Source organism: Astatotilapia calliptera, chromosome 22, assembly GCF_900246225.1.
Source record: "Astatotilapia calliptera chromosome 22, fAstCal1.2, whole genome shotgun sequence".
Taxonomy (NCBI): Eukaryota; Metazoa; Chordata; class Actinopteri; order Cichliformes; family Cichlidae; genus Astatotilapia; species Astatotilapia calliptera.
Genome location: NC_039322.1, coordinates 19079026 through 19100312, shown reverse-complemented (window position 1 = coordinate 19100312; position 21287 = coordinate 19079026). Strand labels below are relative to the sequence as shown.

The following is a 21287-nucleotide window of genomic DNA, read 5'->3' as shown; positions in this document are numbered from 1 at the left end:
CTCACGTGCAAACATGCGAATTCACACGCGCATTCCAGAGGTTCTCTCAAAGGAATGTGGGACGACGCCGTGCTGGCACTAAAGGATGCGTGACTCAGCTGCCTGTCCCAACTCGGTCTCGGCCTTTTCACTGCAGCCACTTGTGTGGCGTTGTGCATGGGCATTGGGATTTGTACGTGCAAATCTCAGGGTGGGAAACGATGCCAGGGCGCGAGCACTCGCACTCAGCTGCTGACTGTGTGTGCATGCCAGCGGCCAGCTCTGTGTGAATCCAGTTATCCCCCTTCAACAAACCAACAAACCACTCCAGGTTTAAAAATGGACCTCTCGGAATTATCAGCCCTACTTGTTTTGGCATGATAACTTTGCTGTAGGTGATTTTTTTTTTCTCTTTTTTTCGTTTGCAACAGTCAGAAACTGGTTTGGTCTGATCTTACATGCCTTTCAAAGTTCTCAGTGCGGTGCCTTGCCCTAAAAGACCTGCATATGCAATCATTTTTGAGACATCCGTTACTCAAGGACACCATTTCTGAACACTGGAAAGAAACTAAGATCTTAATTCCACTTCCAAACTTAAGCCTGTGACAGGGAGTCTGCTGTCACAGTAAAAATGTTCCAAACACCTTTTGTGTGACTAATATCCCCAGTGTCTCCACTGTAGGAAAGTGTGGGTGTAAGCTATGCAAAGCTTCCTGCAAGTGGGAAAGCACAAGGAGCACATGGTGGCTAAACCAGTCTCTGTTGAGTTCAGTTAAGTGGGGTGCACTTGAGGTGTACTAAGGCCTGGATACAAAATGCAGACAGGCATGCATAAAGGCACATCTATATGATGATACCCTGGCACTACATTGACATCTGCTGGTGAGCAAACACAGTAAAGAAGTGGAATGTATTTTTAAAAAAGAAACAGAGAGAGAGCTGTTTCCCCTTCTGAGCCTTGTGTGTTCGTTTTGTGAGGAACACTTAGAAATATTAATCTCGTTTAGCCTAAAAGTGGTGGTGTGTGCAATGTTAAACAAGTCCCCTCTTGTGACAACAGGACCTCCTTATTTCCCCTCAGAGGAACTTTGACAGGAAGCTCCAGCTCCTATACCTCTTTCTCTGTTAGGATAATCCAACTTTTCTTTCAAACGCCTTTTCCTCCCAATTTCCTCCACGCTTTCGGTCAGCAAGAGCAAAAGCAGACATTCGCACTCTCTCTCTCTCACACACACACACACACACACACACACGGGATAAAAAGGCTTTTTCTGTCCCGTGTGGCGACTGCCAGGCTTGTGCTGATGATGACTACTGGAATCTGTGCTGATCCCATGCCAAGCACGGGCACCCGAAGACTGCCCAAAGCCACAGGAACCACCAGCAGCCCTGCTGCCGCTCTCCTCCCTCCTTTCATCCCCCGTTTCCTTCCCTCCCCATCCTCAGCAGCACCACCAACACTGCTCCACAATCCCTGTTTCCTGGGATGGAGCTGCGAGCATGTGGCTACTTCAAAACGTTCACATCGGAGTCCCACATTCCTCGAGCCAAAAGCTTATATGTCAGGGCTGTTGGTCTTACAGCGTACCATGGGAAAATGACTCCTATCTAAAGCAGGTTACAAAAGAGAGAACCGAATCTTTACATTTTACTTTTTCTGCATTTCCGGGTTTTGTTTTGTTTTTGCAACATAATATGTAGAAACTAAACTAACCCTTTTTATAATTTCTGTTTTCTAGGCCGCTGTTTAGAGGAAACTCGGATGTTGATCAGCTTGGAAAGATTTTTGAGTAAGTAATGACTACTCTTGTTTTCCATTTCTCCTCAGGCTCGGTTATATTTTCTTTCAACTCAGTGGAATTTTGGAAGATTCAGTCAAACCTTTGCCTAAACATTAAGGGCAGAACATGAACTCATCTACTGTTTTTCTAATTAATGAAAAACCCATCAGATGAACCCACACTGCTTTTCTGGGGTGCATGTATTCGTGCCCCCCCAGTCTTTACCAACACTCATGGATAATCCTTAAAAATGCTCTGAACTGGAATTAAGTGGTGAATGCTTCCCATTGCCGATGATGAAGACACTGATGATCTGTATGATTCCACAGTGTTGTTGGGGTACCCTCGGCAGAAGACTGGCCCCAGGAAGTAGCCCTGCCACAGAGTGCCTTCACACCCCGGCCCCCGAAACCAATAGAAGACCTAGTTCCAGACATGGACGAGCAGGGACGGGCCTTGTTAATGGTTTGTAGTGTAACTCTCATGTGTGTCCCCAAAAGATTGCATGGAAAATGTTTTTAAAGCTGTCACTTGCGCATCACTGTCACCTTTATGGCATCGTGCACATTTATTTATGTGCCAAAGCGCTACGAGGAGCTAAGCTAACAAAACAACTTCTGTCAGTAACCTTGACGACCTTGTACCATTTTATTGTTTTTTTTTTTAATATACATTTTATATCTTCTAACTCCTTGTTTTTTCTGAACATGGAGCCTGAAATCCTCATGTGTGGAAAATAAATGCATGAAGCAAAGCGCTTACTTCACCATCGAGCAGATTTATACCCAACTTGTAGTTCGGCTTGTTTATAAAAGCACAAATTTAATCGATCATTCATCAGGATTATTGCATTTTGGAGCATCGATTTTGATTTTAAAAACAGCGTGGGAACCGAGCTGCACGCAATATTTTATTCAACCTAGAAATGTAAACAAGCATCTATACTTGGTGGTCTCTCATTATCTTCTTTTCCTCTCCCTCCCCGCAGCAATTCTTTACCTTCAACCCGTCCAGGAGAATATCGGCCTTCACTGCGCTGAGTCACCCCTACTTTCAAAGCGTGGACAGCCACAGCAGAAGTGTGTACGCAGCCCAGCCCATCCCCAGCAACAAGTCCACGATGGAGGAGAGGAGTGCCTGAAAGTCCTCTTTTTTTCCCCTTTAACCCCCCCCCCCCACGTTCCCCTGGCTATAAGTAGTATTTACCGTACCGTTCCTAAAAAGTTTGTCATGTTTTATTTCAGCGTTAAATCAAAGTACATTAAAGTTTTTTTTGGCACTGATTACCAAAAAAAGGTTTCCCTTTCAACAAATCCACTCAAATCAAGTAAAAACAAAACAGCTGGTTACAGGAGAGCTCACCATCTCAAGAAAATATTTAAGAGTCCAGAAAAGGCATCAGTGTTTGAGTACTGCAGCTTTTCTCCATCATGATGACGCCACACTGTGATGAGGTTTACATTGTGAATTTCAAAATCTATCCTTTGCTTCATTGATCTCTCTCCTCAAGGCCTCAGTGGCCTCCTGCAAAGATGCGTCACCACCAACCTATAGCACTTAGTTATTGGTCAGAAAGCTTTAATTGAGGGCGATTGCCGAGCTGTGTTTTAATGTTTGCCCTAAGTGCCAAATACAGGCTGACAAGTAATGAGATTTTCCAGCTGTTGGGCCCTGCAGGCGTGATCTTAACTAAACAACAGCACATCTGGGTCTCCATCAGCAGCGCTCAGCCACATTAGTTCAATTTAGTTTTATTTATTCCGGAAAGATAAAGGCCAAATCACAACAGCAGTCACCTGGAGATACTTTATTTTGAAAGGTAGAGACCCTTGATACCAGAAACCTGATAAGCAATGAGTTGTATGAGCTGATGCAAAGTGTGACACGGTTTAGAGCGGTAACATTCGCACTCCTTAATAGGTAGCTTCGTTAAATGTTCTGTCTTTATGGCTTTTTTTCTGATAATCAGTGTCAAAAAAAGCATCATTAATGTTGGTTTTACGTTACATATAAAACGAAGCCTAAAACAGACTGCAGTGGGCAAATACTTTCCCCCTGGGGCGTATAAAACGCTCTGGGGAGCAGGGAGCGGGTGAAGATGGCGTCAAACGGATGGCACCAAATGCCCCCCAGAACCCTGCACACACAAGCTGTCATCCTTCCACGAACTGATGGATTGTAAATGCTGCTTTCAGGATGTGAAATGTTGTGTAACAATGCAAAGTGACCCAATCCTCATATGGATTTGGAGTTGAGACTGTAGAGTCCGAAGAGCGGAAACCTCCTTATGCCCAGTGTTTATCCTTATCAATGGAAAAAAAAAAAAGACTCTGGACTGCAGGAGAGAGAGATAGAGGACCAGACCAGAGCCTGGATGGATCTCACCTGCCTCTTTATTTTTGTTGTCTTGTTTGTTTGTTTTTATAAATAGCTTGCTTACTGCTGGTGTGTGCAGTGAGAAGACGAACGTTTCACACGCACATTTATTGTCCCCACTGCCGCTGACATAAGCACGCTCATGTACTCAGACATTGTTAGGCATCACAAACCAGCCACCCACTGCCATGTCCATTATCATTCCAGTTTTACCTATAATAATGGTGCCACCTTGTGGAAGTGTAGAGTAACTGCAGACCAGTAGCGGGATTCTAATGGTTTCTGCACACATTGAGGAACTCGTAACGGGGCTGATATCGGTGCTGAGACAATGAGACATCTTGGAGTTGTTCCTACCACTTACATAGACTTTGACTTTTTAATGACTTTTAGCTGTACCATCGTGAACTCTTTGTTTTATAATTATTGTGAAATCCAATTATTTCTTTCCAAATCATACCGTAATGCACAGACAGATCTGCAGGAAGTGTCAAAGAGAGACCCACAAGCACTATTCATTCAACATGGTAGAATTTTTGGCACACTTTTGTGTCACTAATATTCTGTATTTAATTTTAATTTTATTGACGAGTCTTATATACTTGTAACTTGATTTTTTTTTTTTAATTTTTTTTAATGCTGGGGTATACAGTGTTCTTACACCAGTGATGCCAACTCGTTAAAGGATTGTAGAGTCCGTGTAAGAATAGTTTGACGTTGTAAGGAATGTATAAAGGAAAAGCATTGGTACTGTACAGTAAATTGTGCTAGTTCTAAAGTACAAGCTGTAACAATAGAAACCTTTTGATATGTGCGTTTGTCAGCACATAGACATGTCGTTAAAACGGATAGACGTAGAGTAGCGAGGGTCTGCAGAATGTTGCATGGCAAGAGGTGTTTCTTTGTTTTCTGTTTTATTTGCGTGGGGTGGGTTGTTCCGATGGATTTCTTTTACCATGTGTTGAGAACTACTACGGATTTTCCAGTAGTTTTGATGACGATGTGATGCACAATATTTTGTGTACAGTTTCTGCTTTATTTTACCTTGGCGTGCCGTTCTATCCAAGTTAAGTTTTGACCCACGAGGTAAAAGCAAGTTTTTCCAGAGTTGTATTTTTGTATTTAGTAGTTCTTGCAGAACAGTAACTTTGTAACACTGGTTTTTGTTTTTGGGTTTCGTAACAGGTAGTGCTTTTAGCACACAGACACAGACACACACAGACTCAATCTCTGACTTTCTCAGGTTCTCTCCACGGACGTCCGAAACCTTTCGGGCACAGTTTGCACATCTCTGGGTTACTGAATGACTACAATACAACTTCTTCAGGTTCTCTGTCAAGCTGTCTAAGGATCGTATCATTGATCACAATCTACTGTCTTTACTATTTATCAAATATATGTTACTGTAGTTCTTACTGTCTGAAGATAACTGCCTGTATAAACTGTTCTTGCCACAAACTAATGGCCAGGTGGCAAACATGACAGAAATACACGTCTGCTTAACACTGTGTGATTTATTCTTTTTTTTTTTTTCTATTTGATAACGACTCATTTCTGGTGTAAGTGGCATCTACAATGCAATGAAAGCTACAAATGCGTTAGACACGGAGGTTTACATTTAAAATATTGACTGCTTTAATCTCATTACAGTTAATACAGTCACTGTGTGCTTTCTTATGATTTAACCGATCTGTAATGCTCTTCAGTCTCATAACAACTGAACTCCACTGCTGAACTCTAAGCAGTGTCACTATTTTTGAACGTCGCTTCATCCATCACTCAGATTGGCATTATACTTGTGTATGAATGCATCGGTGTCTTATTATTATGTTGCACCAGCTGAATAAAAAGCAGCTTTTTATTAATGTTGTTTGGACTTATTTATCAGGGTTGGAGTAAATACAGAGGGATAATGCTCGTGAGGCATACATGAAGAAATGGGAAAGAGGCGATTAGTGAGCAGGAGTGTGGCTTCATGCTGAGAAAGAGCGCTACGAATCTGTTTGCTTTCAGTGCTGATGGAGAAGGTCAGGAAATGCACGGACTTTGTGGGACTAGAGAAAGTACTGAAACAACAGAATACATGTTCAGGTTCACTTCTCGACCTCACCGATCTGTTTGATATCCCAGCTGGAGAAGAAGAGTCAGATGCAGCCACAGCAGCCACAGCAAGCACCAAGTGGATCTGAGGAGCAATTCCTCAATCTGTTCATTATAAAGGCTCTGGGCGCTCCCTTAAGGGACTTGCCCTATATTTATCTAGTAGTCCCACAAGCATCTTGCAACCTTTAAATCACATGATTAGACACGGGGGTTACAGGTGAGCCCACCCTACGCCCACTACAGTCAGCAAACCGAGTCATACAAAGAATACGTTGTTTCCTTATCAAGGACATTCAAGGCCACACCCCGTAACGTTCACATAGAAAGGTACACTCCCCAACTGTTCCTTTGTAGTTTCCTGCTTTCTATTCTTCTTTACAACCTACTCCTTATCTCTGCATATCATAGGGGAACTGAAACATGCCACCTGCTTTAATACTTTCTCACAATGTGTATGAATGAGAGGGAAACAGGTGTAACAGTGAAACAGCAAAGAGCAGAGATAGTGAGGGTAGATGAGTTTAAATGCCTGGGGTCAACCATGCGAAGCAACAGGCAGTGCACAAGAGAGGCGAAAAAGGGGTTAGGCAGGGAGGAGATTGTCGTAGGGATCATTTGTGACAGAAGAATAACCTCAAGAGTAAAGAGAAGGTTTACAAGATGATAATGAAACCTGCTATGATGTATGAGTGACAAAAAGACGGGAGGTGGAGATGAAGATGTCAACCTGGTAGTGAGCAGAGTGGACATGATTAGAAATTAGTATATCAGACGGACAGCTCAGGTTCAGCAGTTAGAGTTAGAGAGGCGAGGCTGAGATGGTTTGGACCTGTACAGTAGAGGCATAGTGGATATAGTGGACAAAGGATGTTGAAGATGGAGCTGCAAGGCAAGAAGAAAAAAGGAAGACATGCAGAGAGTTGGTGTGACAGAGGAGGATGCTTGCGATAGGGTGAGATGGGGGAAAGAGGATCAGCTATGGTGACCTCTAAACGGAGCGGCCAGAAGAAGAAGTAAAATAAAAGTATTAGTAATAGCATTAATTTCTGGCTTATTTCGCAATGTCGCACAACACTACTTGGATTCTGACACAAAATCCTACTCTTTTCCAGAAGGGGGCAGTAGTGTAGTATTTGCGACGGCAGCCGCCTATTGTGCAGCCGAAGAAGAAGAATCAGTCGAGCTTTTATCAACTCGAAGTGGCTACGTAAATGTTAGCAAGGTGACACAAATGGTTGTTCTTTCTTTTGGATATTGTTCCCCATTGCTGACTCGACATGGGCAAGAGAGACAATCGAGTGGTGAGTGGTGCCGCATAATTTGATTAAAATTATTTGCATATATACCGCGTGACATTTAGTAAACAAGATAAAAATAAACGGGCTAGCGCTGCAGTTAGCATTGGTTAGCTTACGTACGTGTCCACTAGGTATTGTGATGCTAGGCCTGCTGTGTACGGTGGTTAGTTTAGCCGCGCATATACACACTTAGCTTGGAAATGCAACAGTGTAGATTGGTTTCTTTAATCTTTAGGCTTTCAAACAGCTTGATCGACGCAAAGCTAACGTTAGCTTAGTGCATCAGAAGGTAATCCTAAATTTGGGAGTAGTTCAGGTTTTTAGGCGAACTGCCTTGACCGTCGTTGATTGGCAGAAAATACAGCAACTACTTGTTTACTGATTACTACTGTAATTTGTGTACTCCAGTCCCTGTTTTAAATGTTGTTTAAATGCGCTGTGCCTGCTAATGTTAATGTTGGTGTTACTTTTGAGCGTTTTCCAAGTGTCTCCCCCTTTAATGTTAGCCAATGATATTATAGCCTCGGGGAGGCTCCAGGTACACATAAATCTTACACAGTAGCAGAGTCCTGCTGTAAACCCCATGCCCAGGCTCTGTTTGCCCTGTTTCACAGCTATTTTAGCGATCCAGCATGTAGTACTGGTGAATTGCAATGCATTATGCCATATTTTAAGTGTCCCTCTATTAGAAGGATGGAAATGAATGCTTTTGTCTGTGTTTCAGGCTTACATTAACCCCATTGCTGCTGCACGAGCCAGGGGGCCGGTACAGGGCTCTGGGCCAACCATTCAGGATTATTTAAGCAGACCTCGACCAACATGGTAAGTAAAGGGCAGATTTGCAGCTTAGTGGTGTAAAGTGGTGTCCTCACTTTATCATCACCACAAGAACATTTTTGGTGTACTATTAAAGAGCCAAAGGAGTCAAGGTGCACATATCTGGCAGCACAATCTTTGTTAAGGGGTTATAATAAATTCAAAACTCTAAAGCGTATGAACAGTATTAAGTAAATAAAGCTATTAGTGATTCCTAAATAAGAATACTAACCTCACCTTTAACTAGAATAATTCAGTCTTTCCCAAAAGGTGACACTTTTGGAATTAAATCCGTTTTTAAAAAATTATTTATTGTGTTTATCAGGGAGGAGCTAAAGGAACAGCTGGAGAAGAAGAAAAAGGGCTCTCGAGCCCTGGCTGACTTTGAGGACAAAATGAACGAGGTACGTTTGCATTATATACAGAGTATTTGAACAGGCATGAACTGGGCTGTTAATCAACAGTTTTCCTCTGGAGTTAGCTTACTTTTAATACTCCATGGCGGCCTTACTTGTCTATAAGTTAAAAAGACAAATGAAATCTTAAAGTTATTTAATTTGTGGGTGGCACAGGGGTGCACTTGTTCAAACATCCTGTTCAGCTGGAGCCTTTCTGTGCCTCCTGGTACTCTGGCTTCCTCCCACAGTCCAAAGATGTGTTTGTTTGGTTAGTTGGTTATTATTAATTGGCTGTTTATGTACAAGTGTGAGAATGTTTGATACAATGGACTCGGAGCACATATTTTACCTTCTTAGGGGAAATCTGTGTTTGCAATGGAAACATGCCCGTACTGTGAGAGCTTGAGAGTTTTTTTTTATTTATTTTATTGTGTACAGCATCTGAAGCGTCATCACTGTTTCTCACTGTAGCCACATTGTAATTCATATTAGATGAAAATATTGCACCTTATTGAAACAGTTACCGGATAAACACCACATACTATTTTGGTAACATTGTTTCTTGCTTTTTAAGAGATGGAGGAAAGAACTCGCCAAAAACAGAGAGAAAATGTTAGGCGGAAGTGAAAAGGACAAGGAGGAGAAGAAAGACAAAAAAGAGGTATGATATGAATCCTGTATCAGATTCATGAAGTATTATTTTTATTTCTCACCTTTACTCACTTTTTGTTTCTCTGTGCTTCGTTTGCTTGGCATTTGTGTTTAGAAAAAGAAGAAGGAGAAGAAGAAATCCAGCAGGGTGAGGAGAGACCTCCAGTATTTTGATTAACAGCTGTGCCGTGTTACTGATACATACACACAGAGTGCATGTTTTCTAAACTCGTCTCTTATTCAAGCCTGTAAATGCAGTTTGTTTTTTCAAACAATCGAATAACCTCATATCTAATGAACCCTGCTTCCACTGTGTTTTGGTCAAGCATTCTTCATCTTCCTCCTCCTCATCGAGTTCTGATTCCTCCAGCAGCTCCTCCTCAGAGTCAGATGACGAGGTAAGGTCCTTTTACGATTCATTTTACATCTCATGTAGGGCTGCACGATTTTGCATAAAATGAGAATCACGATTTATTTATTTTTGCTTAGATCACGATTCTCTCACGATTTTCTTTTCCAATATAAATATTTATTGCACTTATTAACTGCACATCAACTTCGTAACAGTTGAGACTGAACATAAAAACAACAAATGTCTCACATTTTGTCGTTGCTGCAAAATGTTGTACTGCTTGTAATTCCGCCTCCACCGTTGCTCGACACTGTGTGTATAGAGCAGGTAGTGCAACATTTGAAAAGTAGTTACGTGACGGCACTGTGTAGCGTTTGTCTAGGGTGTTGATCATTTTCCTAAATCCCTTGTTTTGCTCAGTGTTGATGGGAGCCATATATTTAGCCAGGTGATAAGTAATAGCCTCCGTAATTTCTTTGTGCCTGCGGGAGTTCGACAGGTATAGGGAAGCGCTGTATAAGCTTCCTGTTATTGTTGTTTGGGGTGGTTGACCGGGACGGATTTTCTCCTGTCACTTTCTTGGCCTTTGCAGCTTCATCATCTCTCACATGCTCTCCGTTGTTTTTTCCCTGCCAGCTGGCTTCTGTATCACGTGGTATAAGGCTCCGCCCTTGTCATTTGTTGAGCAGGAAGAGTAAGCGCTTGTTTTCATGCAGATTATGTCCCGGATCAAAATGCGGTACAATTGTCATCTTTTTTTTTTTTTCTTCTTCCTTTTTTAAATTTTTTTTTTTATTTTTTAAACCGTTGTCATTTGGAAATGAGATCGCACATAAGTATGAATTGAGATCGCGATTTTCTAATGATTAATTGTGCAGCCCTAATCTCATGTGCTTTATTTGAACCTAATCTAGTGTAACACAATACAGCTGCACGGCATGTAGCATTAAACGGGTTTGGGTTGGGACATTTCTGGAGTCTGCTGGATGACAGTTTACTATCAAAACTAACTCGCGATGCAAGTTTTTTGGCTTGAGCAGTCAACCCGTGTGCCACAAGGCTGTTGACTTCATATGCTGTATGTCTTTTCCCTGCCTTCTCTCACCTTAATAGAAAGGTAAAAAGCCCCCAAAAGTAAAAAAAAAAAAAAAAAAAAAAAAAAAAAAAAAACAAGAAAAAAACTGTACATTATAGAGAGATCAGATTTATAAAGACTTTAATGGATCTTAGAAGGATTCCTGCTTTACTTCACATACAGTAAAACCCTGATTGCAGTTTTTGTTTGCACGTGCAGGATGAAAAGAAGACTGTAAAGAAGAAGCGGAAGAGAAAGAAGTCGTCATCCAGAAGAGCATCGGACAGCTCAGAGGATGAGTCAGATGCTGAAAGCAAGGTTTTTCTTTCTAATGCTGCATGTAGTTGTAGTCGATTCATTGCAGTTTTATAGAAATGGACTGTGGTGGTAATTTTTTGTCCTTTTTTTCTTTTTCCAAGAAGAAAAGGAAAAGAATAAAGGAAGAAGGTGACAGAGATAAGGTAATTTACTTTTATTCCGTTATTCACTTATCTGTCATTTTGATGGTGACACTTGATTTAAAATGCATTCCTCTGGCTTTTTTCCTCCCGAAACAACTTAAATAAATAAATCTTGTGTCCATCAGGATGAAAAGAGCCGTAGAGGAAAGAGGAAGGCTGAGAGAAGTTATAAAGGCTCATCATCAGAGTCGTCTGCTGACTCTGATGATGATGAGGCAGTAAGTATTATTTCTGTCTCTATCACACATTTCTGCAGTCATTATTTTTTTATTGCTAATGTATCCATCGCCTCACTTAACAAATAGACTTGAAGTAGTTGAGCGTTACTCTTTGTTCATCCTTTGTTCCTCTTTTGCTTATTTGGTCCTCTCGGCTTTTAAATGTAATAGCTCCTCACTGTAATTGCTCCCCTGATAATTTTTTTTTTTTTGGTCAGAGCTGAGTCGATCTTATTCTCAGGTCAGATATTTATGGCAGTCTGTCTTCACTGCTGTTTGCACACGAACGGATTGTTTGTGCAGACCAAGGCTTTTTATAGCTGATTAAAACTGAACTTAAAATTAGATCAGAAAAAATGTTTTGGTAAAATAAAATCAGAAAACTAGATGTCTTAGGGGAAAAATTGAAACTAACAGAAATAATCTTATAAAAATAAAAAGCTAATTGGCAAATACAAACCTGTAGTGGCTCTGGTCCAGATGTCACCTGAGTTTTTCAGAGGGCTTCTGTTGTAATCACAAAGGGGTCGGTTACTCATTAGTGATCCTCCTGTTTTGCACATAAAAGAAGCCTCCAACCAAAATACTTGAATAAATCACATGTTTGTTTCTGTCTGCTGACTTTTTGAGCACTATTTATTTAGATGTTATTTTCTTATTTAAGCATTCACCCTGAGATGCACATGTAGACATCGGATAGAAATACGAACCACTTTGATTTATGTCTTGAATTGTTACCTTTTCATTCTGATAGTTATCTGGACAAAGCCTTAGTTACTTTAATCATTCAAGCAGTCAAACTGAACCATTTTTCATGTTATTCAATGGAGCCTTTTACATTTCAGCCCTGTCAGATTGAGGCCGTTCGCTGGTGTCCCTCTTTAAACCTCGTACTTGGATACAGTAGCGATACAGAACAAAAGTCAAATCGGTTTCATTTTTCCTAAAATGTTTATGCAACCAGATGTTCAAGCTCTCGTGTCTCTTTACTGTAGGGGGAAGTCAATCTTTGTGTCAAGTTTCTTTATCCGATTAAATGGTGTTCTTAGCCAAGCCAGCTTCATTTATAAAGCACTTTTAAAAAATAGCAACTGCTGAACATAGGAGTAAAACAGCCTTAAGAATTTAAATAAGTAAATAAATATATTCAAATTAGAGATGGACCGATCCGATATTACGTATCGGTATCGGTCCGATACTGACCTAAATTACTGGATCGGATATCGGAGAAAAATAAAAAATGTAATCCGATCCATTAAATATCACGAAAGCACCTCACAAAACTTGCAACACGCCGTAACTCGCCTCAGAACGTCGGAGCAGTATGCATCACGTGATAGAGCAGCTGTGGCATGCGGGACCTGTCGGTGGTCTGGATAGCATTTGGAGCTTCGCTAGCAACCTGGCATTTCATCTCCGACAAAGTTATCCCGAGAGAAGTAAAGCAAGTGTGTAAGTCCATCTCTGAATGTTTGTAAAGCATTCCCACGTTAAGCTTAACGAGCGACTGCCTCTCGCTCTCCGGCTGCTACTTCAATCGTGAAACTGCTAATGATCAGCTGATCGGCTTTTCTGTCGCGAGTCTCTCTTGTTTGTTTTTGGTCCACTTTGCGCCAGAAAGAGGAAACCAGCGGCTGAACAACAGCAGCACGTTTAAGCTTGATAAGCTGTTGTTACAATTTATTTAATATTACTTTCTACACCAGGATCTTTTTCTACGTAGCTGACGGCTGGTAACTGTGCAGGGGCGGATCTAGCAAAGTTTAGCCAGGGGGGCCGATAGGGCATTAACTGGGAAAAGGGGGCATTAACTGGGAAAAGGGGGCACAAAGACATACTTTTCTTTCTTATTCTCATTTAAAATGTCTAGCTTTTAATAAATAATTATCTGACACCCAAAGTTTTAATTTGATGTAAAATGAATAGAAGTCAATTACTGTATATAGTGACTATTAAGTCTAATATATTTACCCTAGTAAGCTATAGTACTTTTTCCTTTGGGAAGGTACCATCTGTGCAGTCTGCAATTTTGTTGAAGAAAGATGTTGAATCTATTTAATATTTCTTGAAAAATAATTGATTTCTGTGCATTTTTTTTCACACTGCATCAAATTAAGGTTGATTACGTCGATTAAGCATCATGAGGTGGAGCGTGAGGGGTGGTTCCCTATTTTTTATTTATTTATTTTTGTTGTTGCTGGGAGTTGGAACCCTATTAGTTAGGTTGCTTAATATTTATGCTAAGTACTCTTTAAAATACCAGAATAGGGAGGATGGTGTAGGTCTAAGTTTATTAGATTGATCAGTATTGCTGAACTATGAAATATTTTTTTTGTATACAGGTATAACAGAATAGCTTTAGTGTAGTTGTTGTTTTAAACTTGAGTATGAACTTGCAGACTTGCAAAATGCAGCAAGATATTTTAAAAAACAGTTTTGTTGATTAAAAAACACTATATCGGATTCATATCGGTATCGGCAGATATCCAAATTTATGATATCGGTATCGGTATCGGACATAAAAAAGTGGTATCGTGCCATCTCTAATTCAAATTACAAAACACAAGATGCAATAAATAAAATAAATAAATAAATCATAATCTCAAACTGGGTCACATGCCCATCTTTAACTAACCAGTGATCTGTACTGCATGTATTGTATTTAATAATTCAGAAGAGAGATAAAGGAGTCATGAAGACTTATGTTTGACAACATCTTTAATCCTGGATTGACCACACAGCTGTTACAGCTGTTGCAAAATTTCCACTATTGTGAAATATTAGGGGAATTGTTTTTCCTTTCTTTTTTTAAATTCTTCGTCACCTTTCAACTTTCTACTCCTGCAGGTTGAAGCCAAGAAAAAAAAGAGAAGCAGCGAGGAAAAGGAGAAATTCACAGTGAGACATTTTACTTCATTTCCTATTTCAAGACAGTCCGCAAACAAGATTTTGTGGGCGGAGCAGTAGATCTTTGTACATCGTTCAAAAGACGAATCAGTCGCTAAAATGCAGAAGTTTTTTTTTTTCCAGGATAAATCCAAGAAGAAGAGGAAAAGGAAGCACAAAAAACATGGCAGAAAAAAGAAAAAGAAGACGGCGTCTCAGTCGGACTCGGACCTCGACTGAAAACACGTCTTCCATTTTTCTGACAGCTCAAAAGTAGAGTCATGTTTGCCTTTGACTACCAAAAACTACTCGCATCCAATTTTTGGGGATTTCCACCTATACAGGGGAAGCAGCAGGCCTAAATGCTCGGCTTCTATGTGTGAAGTGAAAATTGGGAAGAAAGTGCTGGTCCCTCTAAGTGGAAACAAATAGTGCATATCTTTTTTGTTTTGTTTTACCACCATGATTTTTCTGCATTATTGGTCTGAAGTTCACTCAAAGACAGGACTGAACTCCCCCCCCCCCCCCCCCCCCCCCCCCCCCCCCCCCCCAAATCTCTTTCTGGAGATTTGAGTGTGCCTGGCACTCCCCACCGCCTTCAGAACGCTAGCCCTCTAGGAGTTAGCCTCTGTGCTTCATACCTGACATCTTTCATTGCTACACGAGGCTGTTGATGCTAGTGCCTGCGTGATGCATGTAGACGTGATGACCAGATGTCTCGCCAGCTTCATATTGAAGTTGGCCATTGTTGTAAGAAATGAGCTGCACAGTCATACAGTAATACAAGGGATAATTGTTTTTGTTAGATGAGTTGTTACACTGCAGTGTAGTTGTACAAACAATGGAGTTCAATAATAAAGTATTGTTTTAACCTTTGCTGCTGTTATGTAGTTACAACACTGAGGCCAGAAAGTGTTGTTTGCAGGTCTCCAGGTTGCTGGACCCAGTTCTCCATTCTGTTTCTGAAACCGGAAAAAGAAACACAAATATGTAAGCCTCACTAAGACTTTAAATGCCTGTTACTGAACCATGAGTCTGACTTTGTGTTTGAATCTGTCATACCTCGAAATGAATGAGATGCCTCACCGATGAAACCACAGGAGCCGAAAGTGTGACACCATTGTGGAAAGTGTTATGAGCTTCATTTTTCCATATTTTGTCTCTAAGGAGCCAGACTCGTATTTTTTCAAGTGGTCTCAAGCAACAGTTCTGCAGGCTTTCTGAAAGGCTTTCACTCACTTTCAGCCCAGTGCTTCTACCTGACATTTTTAGAGGATTTTTTTTTGTTTGTTAAGCCACTTAACTCTGACCTGTGAATGATTCAAGCATAAAAACAGCACCTTACAACCTGAGGGATGAACCTATTTGTGTCTACACACAACTTGGCAAAGAACCAGTTTTAAATTGTATCTAGGCTTCAGTCTATGAAAAATGGCAACGATAACACTGACAGAAATAAAATTCTTTTTTTTATACCAACAAAGTGGTTCCACAGGAGATGAACACCATCTGAAAGTCATATCCTTAAGAAAGGGGGGGAAAAGACCTAGGAGGTGCATCGGGCCCTTCAGCTTCAGTGAACAGCAGGTAGATCATCAGAAATGGTCTCAGAGGGACGGTGGCTGTTAAAAGGCCATTCCTAAGTAAAGGAAAACAAGGAGAAAAGGCTGGGGAATGTCAAGTTACACAAGAACAGGACAGAAAATCAGTGGCAACAGGTCTTATGAACTTTGAAAATTTAGCTTCAAATTGCCATCTATAAATGCAGGAGAGTGATCGCTGGAGGCTCTGTCACGGTTGGGGCCATTTTAGCAAGTGGCTGAGATATATTGTCAAAATTGATGGCATTATGAAAACAAAGTTCTTTCAGAGTTTGGACCACCATGCAAATACCATCTGGAAATCATCTGGTTGGCAACAGCTTCATTTTTTATCATGACAATGATCCCAAATGCGCTGCCAGTGCAGTAAAAGCATACCTGGATAGAAAAATGCAGAGTAGAACACGTTTAGCCATGGATTGGCATGCAGTAATTTCCCTAACGTATAAAAGTGGGAACTGAGAATTAATGTGGGGGGGGGGGTGGGGGTATTGGTTTCCTTTGAGCAAAGATGTGCTGGCATTTCGTAGTTTAGGTGATTTCAATAATAATAAAAAAAATAAAGCTTTCACCAACTGTGAGCGTAAAGGCCAAATAAAAGTTTGAGAACATTTACCCACTCATCACAGTGACAGCACTGTGTCTCAGTGAGACTTCACAGGCAGGTCTTGTGATCAAAACAGTGCGAGGTATGAAAGGTTAATGTGTGCTCATAAAGCCTTGTTTAATCTTTAAGTTTCCCAGTAAACAATGCATTTCCCTTTAAAAATAGAAGCTTTATCTGTGGGCGTGAGCTACAGTAGTTCCAGAAACCTTAAAAACTGCTATATGACTGTCACAGGACAGAAGTGCTGTGATGTGAAGTCAAGCTCTCAGCTGCTCCTCAGTGGGCGGGTCTTACCTGCACTATAAAAAGCCATGCAAGTTTCAGTGCGAAGTGGAAGTGCGAAATATATGACAGGAAACTGTTGAATCTCCTCCCTATCTGAAGGTTTGTGACTCAAAGATTTGATTTTAAAATCTTTTATGGGCAATTTATTGGTTTAATATCCTCTTTTGTAAGTTTAATTTGAGAGCAAGAAGTTTTCAAAGAAGCGAACGTGAAACTGTAGGTACAGGAGTACATATGATCAAAAAGTCTGACTTGTAAGCTGCGAAGAAATATGCACTTTATCTACTTTTTAATATCACCTTGATGTCAGTTGAAAAGAATTAAAGGGAAAAGGAAAAAGTCACTGTGATGCTCTTCCCTCCAGATGTCGAGGCTCACTCTGTGGTTGTCAGTCGGGGTGTTTGTGTGGGGATTTGCTTCTTGCTCTATCACGTGTCCTGATGGGAGTACTTGCTCAGACATCTCTACCTGCTGCAAGACTGAGTATGGATATGGCTGCTGTCAGTATCCAAAAGTAAGTCTATATTCACACAAATATAACTTTCCATTAGTGTTGTTGCTTTGTTTTGTTTTTTTATTTATTGTTTTGCTTGTTGTTGGTTTTGGAAGTCAGATTGGAAATAAGTCTTATTCACTCTGCAGGCAGTGTGCTGCGCAGACATGGCCCACTGCTGTCCGTCAGGGTATCGCTGTAACCTGGTGACACAGCTGTGTGAGAAACTGGACCAGCCGTGGCTGAGCATTCCCATGGTGAAGAAGGACGCTGCACAGAAACTCACATACCCTTTCCTCTATAAGCCAGCGCTGCCTTCAGTACCTGCCTTTGTCATCCCTATGTCAGAGGACAAAGAGAGCATGAACGAGGTAGGACACACTGCGCTTACAACATTTAAAGGCTGCCTGTCGCTTTAACTCCTCACTTTGTTGAAAAGAAGCGATGTTACACAAAGAATCAAGGAGTTAATAAATAAAGCAATAACGCAGGATCACATGAGTTCACCAGTCACATGAATGTGATGACAGCTGTGGGTTTGCTCACTTATATTGCAAGACTGCTGTAATCATTTTATATGTGACAAGAAAAGAAGTGCACGTGCATCAGCTGTTTCTCACCACGATGAGAGCATACCTGGACAGCTGCTGATTTTTGCAACTTTGCATCCTTTAGCTCTGTGTAGTTTTCCTCGTGGGTTTCAGAAATACTGCTGCTCCTTAGATGGCCAAGTAAAGTAAAAAAAAATCCTGGTTTAACTTGATTAATTAAATACAAAAAGAAACCAGTTTTTTTTAAGGACTTTTAGATAAAATCACACACACGCTCACATACACACAGAAAAAGTTCAGTTCCTTGGAGTTGTTAGTCTGCTTGCACACTCTGTTTATCGGTTCCTCTTGTCAGAGGAGGACAACAGTGGCACAGTCTTGGACGTGGATATTACTTTGATTTTTATTGCTTAAAAGGACAAGATTGCAATGGTAAGGTGCAAAGTGCATACAGGACAGAAACAACTGCATCGTGCTGCTGAAGCAACTTTGCAAGCACCTGCAAACATTTGACCCACAGCATGCAGTCAGTTTTCGCAAATGTAATGTCTTTGATATGCTACGATGTATAATAAATTTGTATCAATTCCCATCCCTACATACAAAGTGTACATTGAGTGACAGCTCAGATAGACTTTATCCCCCATTTAAGAGAATTGATGAATGGACTCATTTTTGGATAAGAGGAACAGGCTAATAGTTAGCTTGTCCTTCCCGTTTTGCAGATACCAGAACCAGCTCTAACACACGTCGGCTCCCCTGAGGCTCAAGTCATTCGTTGTGATTCCCTACATTACTGCCAGGGGGGGATGTCTTGCTGCCAGGCATCCTCAGGCCAGTGGAACTGCTGTCCCTACCCACTGGTAAGGATTGTACATAAATCCCAGAAATGCTATCACCTCTTGCTGGAATAAGGTTGGTGTTTTGTTCTAACACAAACACTTTTGACTGATTTCAGGGCCAGTGTTGTGCAGATGGTGTGCACTGCTGTGAGTATGGATACACCTGCGAGGCCTCCTCCTTGAAATGCAGAAATTCTTACTCTTGAGATTTCTCGGGGCTGCACAAATAATGTTGAATATATATATATATATTTTTCTTTTTTTAATTTTTAAAATTTTTTAAACTATTTTACTTCAAGATTTGTCAAGATTTTGCTGAAAATTGTTAGACACACTGCCTCATCTGAGATAGAAGCCGATCAGCTTCACAAGAAGACAGCAAGTGGGTAATTGATGTTATATCCACGTAAGATTACTTTAAGTATCTGTTGGCTGTTTTGTGTTTAAATTGATACTTCTGTGTCACTGGACAGTCACCATTTAACTTCTGTTTTTTTTTCTTCTCACCATTTAACTTCACAAATTAGCTTCACAAGATTTCCTGCAACCATTTATTTCCACTGCGGTCATGTTGAAAATGTCTAATGTCTGGATTCTTTTCATAAACTGAAAAATCAAAGGCTTTTCTGCTGTTTTCAAGTCAAATTTTTGTATTGAAAGTTTAAAACATGAGAACATTTCCAAATAAAAATGATAGAAATGTGAGTTTTCATGCCGCAAAATGTTGGTGTGTTGGTGTGACCGGTTGCAAGGTCACACTGCCACATAAAGAAGTGGATGACTGGAAGGTGAAAGCTTTTTTAAAAAAAAGTATTTATTTTTGTGTGTTTTATTCTTTCTTTTACTTTGTTTGTCTCCTATCTGACCAACTGGATATAGCAGCAGACATGCTGAGTTTGCTGCAAATCAGGCACCACAGCCGGGTTTCTGCAGGTGGCAGCAGATTTAGAATTATGGAGAAATCAAGAAGAAGCTGATGGTGCAACACCGTTAGATGAGGAAAGACAGTAACACAATAATGTTGGAGGAGGAATGGTAAAGTTATGGTAAAAAAAAAAAAAAGGGAAGTGAAACAAAGACAGGCTCCATTTTACAGCCAACACTCAAACACATGTCAAAAGGAAGAAGTGTGGCAATAACCAGTAAAGACTGGGTCTATATGGAGAGAAAGGTCTTACAAAGTGTAAACTAAGATTTCCAGTGTGCAGTGATTTGTGTGCATTTTTTTTTGTGTGAGAGAGTCATAGATTTTTATTATGAGCTTGGATTAAAATATAAAGACATTAAAACAGTGCTTGGCTGTAGACACAGTTTTAATATAAGTTAAACTTAGTTAAGTTAAATGAAGTAGGGTTGGTTTGCTCTTAAAATAATGACATTTGTGTATATATTGCTTACACAAGATTAATAAAACATTAACACCATAATTGGCTTTCTTTTCCTTCAGAAACACACCAAACAATATCATATTTAAGGTAAATGGGGTAATTTGAATCCCACTCGATTGAAGCCAGGCATGAAAATCCAACCAAATGATTTGCATAAAATTGCACAAAAAAATAGATGGTCCAAATCCAGTGCACACACATTTACAAAGCAATTAGAGTTTAGCTTCAGAAATCTGAGGATTTTCTCTTCCAAAAACTTTCTGTACATGTAAATGTCTCACATTCATCTGGCTGCCTTACAAAACCTTAAATATGTGCGCACGGATCGCCACATCTGGTTTTGAGAATTTCAGACTGCCAGCTTTGCACAGATCCACAAACGTAGGCTGCCTTCATGTCCCAGTGTAAAACCGGGACATCTGAGCTTCCTCTTCCTCCTCCTTTTAATGTATGTTTTTAAAGTAGGCATTTCGTTTATCTTAAAAAAACAGAATAAGACACCTCTCCAACAGAAAACATAGATTTAACAACTAAAGGCATTACACAGTAGCCTAGTAAGGGAATATATGGTTTAAATAAACTGCTACGACTTCGTGAATTATTCAGGATTAGTCATTAGCGAACATTAGTGTTAGCCTGCTATTACCAGAGAATGGTAAGATTAGCATCAACGTCTTATTCCACATTACATGGATTATATCTATATTCAAAATATACAGAGATAATAGTTGGCATATACTCACTCCAGAGGGCGACTGAGAGTGATGCACAACCACGGTGATCCCTCTATCTGCAGATGTGCACTGACTTTTGAAAGCAAAACAAACAAACAAAAAAAGTGAGGAAGTGAGAGTGATTTTACCTGTTTTAGACATTTGTACGTTTTTTCAAGGAGTAAACTATCTGATTCGTGAAGCTGAACTTGAAAAATTGTGCATAAATACCGCACCAGTCTCGTAACACTTTCGAGGCACGTTTCTCTCTATAGGTCTGTGTGTACTCAGTTATGTGTTGGCAGTAGTTTGCGAGCACCTGAACAGAAACTGTGGATCAGGATTTAATGAAATGCAACAACTCATAACACAGAGAGACGCCCCATGAAAGGAGAACTGAAGCACAAGTTACA

General features: G+C 40.4%; 3 protein-coding genes across 3 annotated transcripts in view; all 3 read left to right on the top strand.

Annotated features, from left to right (window-relative positions):
- cdk6 (cyclin dependent kinase 6) overlaps positions 1-6001 on the top strand; it is a 39039-nt gene extending 33038 nt beyond the window's left edge. The window contains exons 6-8 of the mRNA XM_026155989.1: positions 1719-1769; positions 2090-2225; positions 2749-6001. Coding sequence (XP_026011774.1) covers positions 1719-1769; positions 2090-2225; positions 2749-2901 — 340 coding nt within the window. The 3' untranslated portion in view covers positions 2902-6001. The remainder of the gene's footprint in view (positions 1-1718; positions 1770-2089; positions 2226-2748) is intronic.
- Positions 6002-7381: 1380 nt separating this feature from the next.
- On the top strand, positions 7382-14913 carry fam133b (family with sequence similarity 133 member B). The gene is made up of 11 exons (XM_026155613.1): positions 7382-7540; positions 8262-8359; positions 8679-8757; positions 9326-9412; positions 9518-9550; positions 9729-9800; positions 11049-11147; positions 11252-11290; positions 11416-11508; positions 14356-14406; positions 14539-14913. Exons 1-11 carry the CDS (start codon positions 7517-7519, stop codon positions 14632-14634), a joined length of 771 nt encoding a protein of 256 aa, XP_026011398.1. The 5' UTR covers positions 7382-7516; the 3' UTR covers positions 14635-14913.
- Positions 14914-16336: 1423 nt separating this feature from the next.
- LOC113014222 (granulins-like) lies at positions 16337-20197 on the top strand. The gene is made up of 5 exons (XM_026155611.1): positions 16337-16986; positions 17252-17401; positions 17530-17751; positions 18657-18794; positions 18890-20197. The coding sequence occupies exons 2-5, from the start codon at positions 17252-17254 to the stop codon at positions 18977-18979; spliced, it is 600 nt and encodes a 199-aa protein (XP_026011396.1). The 5' UTR covers positions 16337-16986; the 3' UTR covers positions 18980-20197.
- Positions 20198-21287: the final 1090 nt, after the last annotated feature.

Bases quoted from the DNA above. Each gene is read 5' to 3' on its own strand.
- fam133b (XM_026155613.1), top strand. From the start codon at position 7,517: ATGGGCAAGAGAGACAATCGAGTG. The intron at 8,758-9,325 runs GTACGTTTGCAT...TTGCTTTTTAAG, and splicing joins TTGAGGACAAAATGAACGAG to AGATGGAGGAAAGAACTCGC. The intron at 9,551-9,728 runs GTGAGGAGAGAC...GTTTTGGTCAAG, and splicing joins AGAAGAAGAAATCCAGCAGG to CATTCTTCATCTTCCTCCTC.
- LOC113014222 (XM_026155611.1), top strand. From the start codon at position 17,252: ATGTCGAGGCTCACTCTGTGGTTGTCAGTCGGGGTGTTTGTGTGGGGA. The intron at 17,752-18,656 runs GTAGGACACACT...CCCGTTTTGCAG, and splicing joins ACAAAGAGAGCATGAACGAG to ATACCAGAACCAGCTCTAAC. The intron at 18,795-18,889 runs GTAAGGATTGTA...GACTGATTTCAG, and splicing joins ACTGCTGTCCCTACCCACTG to GGCCAGTGTTGTGCAGATGG.